We start from the raw sequence: 12,679 nt of genomic DNA, 5'->3' as shown, positions 1-12,679 counted from the left end.
GGGGGGGGCTCATTAGTCACTTATTTACTGACCAGTAACCAACTGCAAATAGTTTTGAACTCTTTTTGAATGGAGATACGCATTAAAATGTCACACACATCCTTAACTGATTAGATGATGATGATTTAACTGCATTATATTCTGCATGAATACCTGCGTGCTATTAATACATTTTTTCTCGTTTAACGAATATTTATTGAAAACAGATAGTTTCAAGTAATTAGGTATTAAGCAAACAGTCTAAATAAGCTGCATCTTTGCAGGCATACTATTTTTCATCTATATGTTAAACGCTCTCGTTTGTACAAGAATCTGCCAAACACTAAATCAACTCAACATTAGTCACCCGTAAAAACATGTATGCGGAGTTCTCCTTGAAAAGAGGCGTATCCTATATTATAAACGTAACATCCACCCTTAAGTTAACAAGTCGTCGGCGAACTACTTGAGCGATAACGTGTCAAAATGATCGGGTCGAAGTTAGTCTAAGTATGGTCAGCTTCACGAGTCATTATTACCCTGCAAAAGGCTTTTTTGATATTTATTTTATAAATTGCCAATTATTATTATGGTATTTTTCGTTCATGCTTATTTTTTTGGATATCTATATATAAAGGTTTTCCAAAAAATCGTCATTAAATCAATAAAATAAATTGTTATGATTTCTTCGTTAATTTTCTACGTCAGGTTGAGTACACCGTAAGATTATAAGAAAATGTTCACGGTGTGTTTTTTCCCACTACGCTGTATACGTCCACGTGTACTATACTGTAATCTGATTTGTTGTGAAATTCAATATTTTGATAGAACATATTTAAATCCTTATCGGGTCACTCCGATCTCTATTCATGTCAGTTTATAGGACATCTTTAAAGATTAAGAATTACTTCCCTTACCGTTACCTTTTACCCTTGTGTGCCCAGAGACGTATAAATACAGAGATTGGCAACTCTCGCTGATCTCGCAAAATCACGCATGATCTACGAGTGTTTGTTTTGACAACTTAATTATCGACCTGGTGTATTATACGTCTCTGGTGTGCCACAGGGAAATGATAATTGCGACATTGTGTTTATTTTTAGATAGTTTGTGACTCACGGGAAATATAATTAAACTTAATTAAATCTTAATTCCAAAATGACCATATTATAGACGGCTGACCTCTTAGGCAGATTTTACTGTTGTTAAAGACAGGTGTTCTGTTAGGCAGATTTTACTGTTGTTAAAGACAGGTGTTCTGTAAGGCAGGTTTTACTGTTGTTAAAGACAGGTGTTCTGTTAGGCAGGTTTGAATATGTTATAGACAGATGGTGTCTAAGGCAGGTTTGACTAGTCATACACAGGTTGTCTCTGAGACAGGTTTGACTGTAGTTATAGACAGATGGTCTCTAAAGCAGGTTTGACTAGTTATAGACAGGTGGGCTCTAAGGCAAATTTGACTGTAGTTATAGACAGGTGGTCTATAAGGCAGGTTTGGTTGTAGTTATAGACAGGTGGTCTATAAGGCAGGTTAGACTGTAATGACTGTAATTATAGACAGGTGGTATCTAAGGCAGTTTTGACTGTAGTAAAATACAGGTGGTGTCTGAGGCAGGGTTGGCTGTAGTAATAGACAGGTGGGCTCTAAGGCCGGGTTGACTGAAGTTATAGACAGGGGGTCTCTAAGGCAGGTTTTACTGTGGTTATAGACAGGTGATCTGAAAGGTAGGTTTGTCTAAGGTTATAGACAAGTTGTCAGAAAGGGAGGTTTGACTAAGGTTATAGACAGGTGGTCGCTAAGGCAGGGTTGACTTAAGTTATAGACAGGTGGGCTCTAAGGCCGGGTTGACTGAAGTTATAGACAGGAGGTCTCTAAGGCAGGTTTTACTGTTGTTAAATACAGGAGTTCTGTTAGGCAGGTTTTACCGTTGTTAAAGACAGATGTTCTGTTAGGCAGGTTTGAATATGTTATAGACAGATGGTGTCTAAGGCAGGGTTGACTAGTCATACACAGGTTGTCTCTGAGGCAGGTTTTACTGTAGTTATAGACAGGGGGTATCTAAGGCAGGTTTATTAACAAAAGATTCATTTGCGATATTTTTAACAACAAATATATTATCCCTACGTGAACGTCATATTAGTGTTTCTGGTCCATTGAAAACATTTTGTTTGCAAAAAAGATCACGATCAGTTTTATTTCCTTTTTTCTTAATTTGTTGACAGATCGGACAACAAGATCAATATTCAGAGGCCTGTACGATTATGAATACTTCAGGCAGAGATTATGATTAGATGGTCTCTAAAGCAGCTTTGACTAGTTATAGACAGGTGATATCTAAGGCAGGATTGACTGTAGTTATAAACAGGTGGTCTCTAAGGTAGGTCTGACTAAAGTTATGGACAGGTGGTCTCTAAGGCAGGTTTTACTGTTGTTAAAAACAGGTGTTCTGTTAGGCAGATTTTACTGTTGTTAAAGACAGGTGTTCTGTAAGGCAGGTTTTACTGTGGTTATAGACAGGTGATCTGAAAGGTAGGTTTGTCTAAGGTTATAGACAAGTTGTCAGAAAGGGAGGTTTGACTAAGGTTATAGACAGGTGGTCTTACGGCAGGTTTGACTGTAGGTATAGATGGGTGGTATCTAAGGCAGGTTTATTAACAAAAGATTCATTTGCGATATTTTGAACAACAAATATATTATACCTTTGTGAACGTCATATTAGTGTTTCTGGTGCATTGAAAACATTTTGTTTGCAAAAAACATCACGATCAGTTTTATTTCCTTTTTTCTTAATTTGTTGACAGATCGGACAACAAGATCAATATTCAGAGGCCTGTACAATTATGAATACTTCAGGCAGAGATTATGATTTATGGTTTGAAATATATAAATACCCTTTCCGGATATGCACAACCGCCTACTCACAATTGCTATGGCCGAATGACACTTTCCGGAATACGCCTCCCGGCATACCGTTTTTTTGTTTTTGTTTTTATCTATTCCGAGTGTCAATAACTTCTCCGTTGAAATATTTTAGTCTCAGCGATGCGGACTTTTTTTGGTTGAAAACACTGGATTTCGCAATTAACGTATACTTTTTTTCCTTATAATGTTAAGTTGAAATAATATTAATGTCGACATTGTTTTGAAACAACTAGATTTCACAATTAACGTATATTTTTTCCCCTTATATTCTGAAGTTGAAATAAATAATGTTGACAATTGTTTTGAAAACACTAGATTTCACAATTAACGTAATTCAATTTGTCTTTCTATCCTTTAGATTTAATCACGGTTGACAACTTTGTGTGAAAAAGTTGTTTGCACAATTTACTTTTGAATTCTTTAGTTTTAAAATATCTAAAATTTTCCGAAAACAATGTATTTCACAATTCATGCGGTCGTAATATTTGAATGTGTTAACATTTTAATGGTTTAGCTTTCCCCGGATATGAAATAAACACATTTAATATTGCTAGTTTGGTATTGAAATTAAAATACGGTTCTGTTGAAATTTGCTTTCCACTCGTAAAAATTATTGGTATTCAGATATACTTTTGAAATATATACGGTATTCAACGGAAAACTGTTAAATAGCCTCTCCGTATGGAGTATGCTACTTGTCTGATATTATCGTAAAATTCACGATTGAGGGGCACGTTCAAGTTCGATGTAAGGGGATTTCGATGGCGTAGCATACCGATATGCAAGCTACACTAAATTTTTCAAGATTTCTTTTATCCTAATTTTTTTTATTTTTTTTATTAATATGGACCGTACGTCTCAATCATATTTGTTCATCTGTTCATAGCCTGGGGTTTATATTACATAACAATGGTAAAACAGCGGTTGCAGGGAAAATACAGGTGATCTCTAAGGCAGGTTGGACTGTAGTTATAGACAGGTGGTCTCTGAGGCGTGTTTGACTGTAGTTATAGACAGGTGATCTCTAAGGCAGGTTTGATTGTAGTTATAGACAGGTACATGGTCTATAAGGCAGGTTAGACTGTAATTATAGACAGGTGATCTCTAAGGTAGGTTTGACTGTAGTTATGGACAGGTGGTCACTAAGGCAGGCTAGACTGTAGTTACAGACAGGTGGTCTCCAAGACAGGTTTGACTGTAATTATAGACAGGTGATCTCTAAGGTAGTTTTGACTGTAGTTATAGATGGGTGGTCTCTAAGGCAGGGTTGATTGTAGTTATAGACAGGTACATGGTCTATAAGCCAGGTTAGACTGTAATTATAGACAGGTGGTCTCTAAGACAGGTTTGACTGTAGTAATAGACAGGGGGTCTCTAAGGCAGGTTAGACTGTAGTAATAGACAGGTGGTCTCTAAGACAGGTTTGACTGTAGTTATGGACAGGGGGTCACTAAGGCAGGTTAGACTGTAGTTATAGACAGGTGGTCTCTAAGACAGGTTTGACTGTAGTAATAGACAGGTGGTCTCTAGGACAGGTTAGACTGTGGTTGTAGACAGGTGGTCTCTAAGACAGGTTTGACTGTAGTTATAGACAGGGGGTCTCTAAGACAGGTTTGACTGTAGTAATAGACAGGGGTCTCTAACACAGGTTTGACTGTAGTTATGGACAGGTGGTCACTAAGGCAGGTTAGACTGTAGTAATAGACAGGTGGTCTCTAAGGCAGGTTTCACTGTAGTAATAGACAGGTGGTCTCTAAGGCAGGTTTGACTGTAGTTATAGACAGGTGGTATCTAAGGCAGGTTTGACTATAGTTATAGACAGGTGGTCTCTAAGGCAGGTTTGACTATAGTTATAGACAGGTGGTCTCTAAGGCAGGTTTGACTATAGTTATAGACAGGTGGTCTCTAAGGCAGGTTTCACTGTAGTTATAGACAGGTGGTCTCTAAGGCAGGTTTGACTGTAGTAAAAGACAGGTGGTCCTAAGGCAGGTTTGACTGTAGTTATAAACAGGTGGTCTTTAAGGCAGGTTTACTTACAAATGATTCATCTGCGAAATTTTCAACAACAAATATAGAATACCTATGTGTACGTCAATAATGTGTTTCTGGTGCACTGAAAACATTTTTTTTTGCAAAAAACATCACGATCAGTTTTATTTCCTTTTTACTGAATTTGTTGACAGATCGGACAACAAGATCAATATTCAGAGGCCTGTACAATTATGAATACTTCAGGCAGAGATTATGATTTATGGTTTGAAATATATAAATACCCTTTCCGGATATGCACAACCGCCTACTCACAATTGCTATGGCCGCATGACACTTTCCGGAATCCGCCTCCCGGCATACCGTGTTTTTTTGTTTTTTTTTTATCTATTCCGAGTGTCAATAACTTCTCCGTTGAAATATTTTAGTCTCAGCGATGCTGAATTTTTTGGTTGAAAACACTGGATTTCGCAATTAACGTATACTTTTTTTCCTTATAATCTTAAGTTGAAATAATATTAATGTCGACATTTTTTTACTAGATTTCACAATTAACGTATATATTTTTCCCTTATATTCTTAAATTGAAATAAATAATGTTAACAATTGTTTTGAAAACACTAGATTTCACAATTAACGTAATTCAATTTGTCTTTCTATCCTTTAGATTTAATCACGGTTGACAACTTTGTGTGAAAAAGTTGTTTGCACAAATTGCACTTTTGAATTCTTTAGTTTTAAAATATTCAAAACTTTCCGAAAACATTGTATTTCACAATTCATGCGGTCGTAATATTTTAATGGGTTAACATTTTAATGGTGTAGCTTTCCCCGGATATGAAATAAACACATTTAATATTGCTAGTTTGGTATTAAAATTAAATTACGGTTCTGTTCAAATTTGCTTTCCATTCGTGAAAATTATCGGTATTCTGATATACTTTTGAAATATATACGGTATTCAACGGGAAACTGTTAAATAGCCTCTCTGATAGGGAGTATGCCACTTGTCTGATATTATCGTTAAATTCACGATTGAGGGGGCACGTTCAAGTTCGATGTAAGGGGATTAAATTTGATACAGAGAATTTCCTTCGTTCAACTTAATTCCACTCAAACTTACAACACATAAGTAAATATACTTATCTTTTATCAGATTACGTAACATACAATTAATTAAGTGAGCTTATCTTGCACTAAATGATACTGTTTATAAATAGGAATTACTCTACTGATAATACATCTTCGCTAGCCAAGGGTTGATCCGGTACGATCTACCTACTAACCCTTGGCTAGCGAAGATGCTGATAATAATATTAATCCGGTTAAAACGGGAACGTTCGATGGCGTAGCATACATGTATGCAAGCTACACTAAATTTTTCAAGATTTCTTTTATCCTATATTTTTTTTTTTTTATCAATCATATTTGTTCATCTATTCATAGCCTCGGGTTTATATTACATAACATGGTAAAACAGCGGTTGCAGGGAAAATACCGTTTACAATCACGAAAATATAAAAGGTATTTGATCAAAATCATGTCTTTAGGCAATTTGTTTATCTATCGATAATATGCTTAGGGTCAATATGACATAAATATTTTAAAGCACACATTAAATGCTAATTTTCAGGGGCTAGTTTGACCTGAGGTAAGATTGGGGGCGTCAAACGTTGTTATAGCCGTTGTGTAAATAAAGGATTAAATGTACGTGACTTTGTAAGCTACCCTGTCAGGTCCGGCTAAGTGAAAGTGAGTACAAGGTATACATAAAACTGCCATTTCGCCGATGACATCGACACTTAAACCGGGATTGCCTTGTTTACAAAATGGCACTGTTAACGTTGTTGACGATTCCGGATAGTGACGTCATCAGACCAGAGGCAGTCCGATTTTACAGCAGAAGTGACGCATACACTACAGTATTTTACGTCTCTGACAGCAGTAAAAGAATAACTGTCTCGTGTTTTCGTTAACCTTTTACAAAATTTATATTTAGAACATAAAATATTGAAAAAGGGGTTTGTGGTGATATTTATAAGTACGGTAGAGCATAAGGGCCATGTATATGCAAAAAGAAAAACCCGATTCAATATCTCAAAATGTCGACTTATTAACTCGAAATCCCAAATACCTCGCAAATTTAAGTTCTTTTTTTCCACGTGTGCCCGCATGATCTTCCGTAAATGTGTTATCACACTATTTCCAAAGGTATATTTCCCTTACGAGACAGTTCTGGTAGATTATTAATGTTTGCTTGTGTTAATTAGGTTTTTATTGTTAGATGACATATCTAGGATGGGAACATTGGTAACTAATCCAATTCATATAGGAAAATCTACAATGCAGTTGGACAGGGATCTTTAATGTAAAGCGACATTGTCTACATACAAATGGATATTTTAATCTAGACATAATTTTACAAAGGACAATTGCCTTGACCACACCCATGGTTAACTTCCCATCCTCGGGCAGGTATCTCTAAACGTGTGCAAATCTTCCCAGAGGCGTTTCCCTACCATTGTATTTTAGTGAATGGTAAAGATCAGTGCCATGCCATTTTTATTAACTGACCACTGTGGTCAAAGTGATAAACATGTTAGAAACCCGATTTAATCTAAACCGGCGTCCTTGCAGTAATCATTGTAACGATATAAATTGATCATTTGAATTATGAAAACTACGCCTTCCCCCTAACACACATGAATACAAAGTAAAAAGTCTTTTTTATTTATCAGATTGAATTTGATAACAAGGCCATAATTCATCAAAGGGTTTGATGTGCTTTAAATACAAGTACATTTAAGTATTTTAGGGAAGTGAGAATGAAAAAATGCGTATATTCGAGCCATCCAAAGGAAACTTTCCGGGAAAGTTGGGTAGCCCTGAAAAGGGCTGTTTTAAAGATGTGTTCAGGAGGAACGCCTACTTCTTGGCTGCGGTCTTCTTAGCTGGTTTCTTGACCGCAGGTTTCTTTGCTGCTGGCTTCTTCGTAGCCTTCTTCGGTGTTTTGACTTTGGTGGCGGCGGGATTTTTTGCAGCTGTTTTTTTGGCTGCTGGTTTCTTTGCTGCCTTTTTTGGAGTCTTCTTATTCGTAGTGGTGGTCTTCGTCGGTTTTGTTACAGTCACTTTCTTGGGTTTCTTTACTTTTTTGGCCGCAGGTTTCTTTGCCTCCTTCTTGGCAACCTTTGGTTTCTCACCGAGCTTGAAGGATCCGGAGGCACCGGTTCCTTTCGCCTGACTCACGGTTCCCTTGACCACACAGCTTTTGAGAGCAAGCCGGACTCGGCTGTTGATCTTGACCTTCTCTGTTCCGACTTTGTAGTTAGCCATGATATAAGCCAATATTTTCTGTTTGGACGAACCTCCTTTCTCCTGCAGGGCGGCAATGGCGGCGCTGATCATGACGGCATAGGTTGGATGTGCCGGTGCTACTTTGGGTTTACTGACTTTCTTAGCGACCTTCGCGACTGGTGAAGTTGAAACGGCGTCAGACATGCTTTTGTGTTGATTATCCTGCGAATACCGGGGTTGAGTCGAGAGTGCCAGTTTTTTGGAATTTTCGGTATATACTGTATTTACTCGCACCTCACCGAAGACATCCCCTCATAGAGTGCACGATTTGGCCGAATCGCTCGCCTTCATGAAGTTATGTGTTTTCTGGGCACGTTTTAACTGTTATTTACTCATTAATGATCCATTTTAGTTGCGATATTTTGACACATTGTGAAATGATAAATATTTGTCTATCATATGACGTAATGCTTTTGACATAAATCGCTAAAAGGTCATTCTAATATCAATTTAAGCCCGGTTATCGCACCATTGCATGCGATATTAATTTTAAAATGTAATAAAATATACATTTTATAAGTAACAAAATAGCGTTTTGTGATAAGAAATACATTATGTGAATATCTTTTTATTATAAGATGTATTGGTTTTGTATGAACTATGTCGTTTTAATATAAGAAAACGAGTTTGAAGTTGGGCATACAAACACACTTCGGACAATTGAGCGCCATTTTGACGGCTTGGCACACTCAGTCATATCTATACAGGATATACCCTGGTTCTACCTGCTCATGCTTTTGATCCGTTTTTGCGAACCAAAAAAAGACACGTACTTTTGAAAATTATGTAGGAATTGAAATATATAAACGTATATTGTGTTTACAATTGTAATTGACATTATGGACTTTTTACTGTAGGGCTTTATTCATTCTTCGCCAGAGATTTTACATGTTTACAATCTCTTTTATTTATTTCAAATATGCAAAGAGCAGTGTTTTTGTGTTGTTTAGTTTTTTATGTTTGAAAATGTGGTCGAAATTTACTTTATAAGGAAGCTGAGTGCCTGATATGGGTTTTTGAAAGTAAGAATATACGTTCACTATGATTAGTTTGCGCCCTTTTTAAAATCACTACAAGGTGACGTCTGTTCGCGTGAAGACTATTTAGATGTTTTTCAGAATTCACAAAATTAGAATTTCAACAAGGGACAGAGGAATTCTTAACAAAATATTAACTTAAAGTTATTAAGGAAATCTTGATGTTGTGCACAAATACGAAAGAACTCACAAATACCGGTGGTGTTAACTGTTGTTTTGTACTCGACGGACTCAGAAACGGTCCTATAATAGGTTTGTCATTGATATCGGTAATTATCATGATACGTATATAATAACGTAATCTTGTATCTTAAATGTATGTGGTTTCACCAATCGGAACATTCCTTAAAACCACACACGTATTTAGTTTTCAAATTTCGGTGGCCGTGCAGGAGGTGGTGAACTTTTTTTCCACACTAGCTTGTCACCAAAAATTCGTAACCAGTATGCTATTTCAGATCTTTTCAAGTTGTTATGAATAACTGGCCAGGATCTTTTTAATGACAGAGAATTACAATTAGAAATGAACTTTCACACCAGGAAACTGATATTATATGATGAAAGGAAATGAAACATCAAAAATAAATAAATAAATAAAAATAAATAAATAAATAAACATCCAAGGAGAGGATGAAACGAATATCGGTAACAAAGAGCAACTGTTCCGTTTATATTATTCGATCATCCAGAGCTTTCAGTTTCACGAACCAGCTTCTAAATCGCCGTATGTTTCTTCGCTGTGAAAACAGTGCTTGACATAATGAACGTTATATAAAAGATTATCAGCCAAAGCAATTAATGAGTTTTGTAATAACTGTTGTAAATTATCGTTTAATTAAATGCATTGCTACGTACAGTATTATGAACGCCTAGTTTGGCCCCCTAGCTATGAACACTGACTTCCGTCAGTGAGATGAAACCCGCAAGGGCGGATTCATGTAGGCGCGAAACCCGTCATCCATCCATCCAACCCCCTAGCTAGGGGCCGGCCCCAACACCAGACTTGTGACACCGTGACACTAATCAGATAAACGTGATATGGTGTCAATATCACACTGGTCAAGCAGTAACTGGACCGTCTGAGCTGTCCAATCCGTCATGACTCCAATTGGGATTAATTTAACCTTAATTAATCCCTAACTATAATAATAGAGTAACTGTCTAGCAAAAAAAAAAAAAAAATATTAGAAATTTAAGAAAGTTCTATATAATGGGATTGAGATCTATGTCTTATACTTTACAAAGAGTGTATAATCTCATTTCATTATGTTGTATATAGTAATCGTTCTACCTTCATGTTGAGGTTGTGTGGTTGAAATTTTGTTATTTCCTAGAAATTAAGCTAGCTTAAGGCTTACTTGAATAATTTCATAAACAAATAAATTATGCTTCATAAGAGTCCGCTATGCTCCCTTCGGAAAAGTTTTTCCCAACTTATAACTATTTTATGAATTTGTAATTGTTATGTATGTAATTGAATCTATTGCATATGTTCTCCGCCATTGTACAAGATATAATTGAGATATTTGTGCAATATTGTTCAAAATGTATATTTCCATATTCCCTATATGCAATGTGCATTTGGTAATAAATTGAATTGAAAAATAATTAGTGTCATTAAAAACTAGTATAGATACAGATTACGTTGCAATCATCAATCCCCATTGTATTGTATTGTTTGCTCAACTTGAAGCCTTACGGCTCATAAGCATACACAACAACGTATAATTGATACATCAGTGATATGAAATACCAAATAATCATAACATCATGAATGAAGCATAATCTTGTACATCGCATATATATATATATAGTACCTATAAATGGACAGTATAATTCTTTAAATTATTATAAAGTACAAGATAAAAAAATGATCGGAAGATGGACAACTCTTGTAAAGTTACCTCATCTAAGTGTACTGTGGCCATCGGAAAACAGATGAGCTGAGGTTACAACATTTCTATTAACAACCGGGGCTCAACAAAGAGTATGTTAGTTATAAAAACAAAAAAACAGACATACAATTTGTATATAATGAGATGTAGTGATCAGGGGATGGACAAAACAACATGTGTTAACCTGGAAATAAACAAGTACTCAAATGTTATCAGTCAGTGTGAGAAAAAACACAATAACCTAAGGTTGGAATCTAGACCGTTCTAACCAACTTGATTGCAGATATTTTCCTATATTACACACAGCTATTTTCTGTTGTGTACATAGATAGCAGATGGACAAGTTTATATGAAGATGGGCGGCTCCAGTAATACTTTTTAATGAACTTTTTACGAATATCAACATAGAATGGACAAATCAGAACAAAATGGAACTCTTCCTCTACCTGCTTTTGCTTACAATAAACGCTTGATAAGCGTCACAGTTTTCGGGATCCCAAAATGACCAACCGTGTTGATTTGGGCCTTCAGGGACAGATCCGGAATCTTTTCATGGGGGTGTCACCATTACAGATTTCCAGGTCCATGTCACATTGCATAACACATAAAATTAGATGTCTGCCCTGGCATTGTACCCTTTCAAATGAAAAAGTATTCAATGCAGATATATTTGTTTACACATATATATTTGTTTAGGTAATCCGATGCAGGGTCCTAAAATAGTGACTTATTACCTATTTAAATATGGACATTGAACAAATATACATCATACATGTGTACATTGACGTCGCATTCGTCTGCTGGATAACCAAATTACTCGGTAATGAATAGAAGCGGGCGTAAAGCCACTCAAACAAATATTGACGTCATGTTTATAGTATTACATATAAAATATTGAACAAAGTTGTATTAATTTACAGAGTCAAAACAACATATCTAATCGTCTGTATTCTAAAATAGGTTTCGTTCTTTTTGCCTTCTGTTGATTTGCAATATCATGAGTCATGCACGGAATTTATGGTCGGTCCGCGGATCTGACAGATGGTAATTATAACAGTCGCAACCGATATATTCGCATTTCAATCGGATCGCTTCGCCATTTTCCGTAGTCTCGTTCAAACAGACTCTTGATGCCTACGCAAGAATTACAAGTGATCAAGCGTCTGGGTGAACGAGACTACATTTTCCGTCGTATGCACGGAAGTGGTCGAGGTGGCCGCATTTAAAAAATGCTGATTGGTTAATCAAAATATACCGGAAGACTTCCATTTTTCCTGGTTGCTACTATTTGTTGGGATTGACAACACGCGTTCAATGTAAAGATAAAAGTTCATTGCAGCGTTGACCCGAAAGAGAAACGTTGCACTTTTATATAAATATAAAAAAACATGTTTCCCCCCTCATTTACCTGGAATGATATAAGGTTAGAAAGAAAACATGCTGCTTTTATAATTTCACTTCTATGATGTTGCCACTATGCAATCATGCTAAATTCAGATGGT

At 36.2% G+C, this 12,679-nt stretch overlaps 2 protein-coding genes across 2 annotated transcripts in view; one reads left to right on the top strand and one right to left on the bottom strand.

Annotated features, from left to right (window-relative positions):
• LOC110464655 (transient receptor potential cation channel subfamily M member 2-like) overlaps positions 1 to 12,679 on the top strand; it is a 66,287-nt gene that overhangs the window by 14,480 nt on the left and 39,128 nt on the right. The window lies entirely within an intron of this gene.
• LOC110464657 (late histone H1-like) lies at positions 7,694 to 8,416 on the bottom strand. The gene has a single exon (XM_021519994.1). It carries the CDS (start codon positions 8,387 to 8,389, stop codon positions 7,817 to 7,819), a length of 573 nt encoding a protein of 190 aa, XP_021375669.1. The 5' UTR covers positions 8,390 to 8,416; the 3' UTR covers positions 7,694 to 7,816.

The sequence above is a fragment of the Mizuhopecten yessoensis genome, unplaced genomic scaffold, assembly GCF_002113885.1.
Source record: "Mizuhopecten yessoensis strain PY_sf001 unplaced genomic scaffold, ASM211388v2 scaffold11017, whole genome shotgun sequence".
Taxonomy (NCBI): Eukaryota; Metazoa; Mollusca; class Bivalvia; order Pectinida; family Pectinidae; genus Mizuhopecten; species Mizuhopecten yessoensis.
Note: the sequence above shows the minus strand (reverse complement) of the source record. Positions and strands in the feature narration are given on the sequence as shown.

What these genes read in the sequence shown, in the direction of transcription:
- LOC110464657 (XM_021519994.1), bottom strand. Translation starts at nt 8,389, where the DNA reads ATGTCTGACGCCGTTTCAACTTCACCAGTCGCGAAGGTCGCTAAGAAA.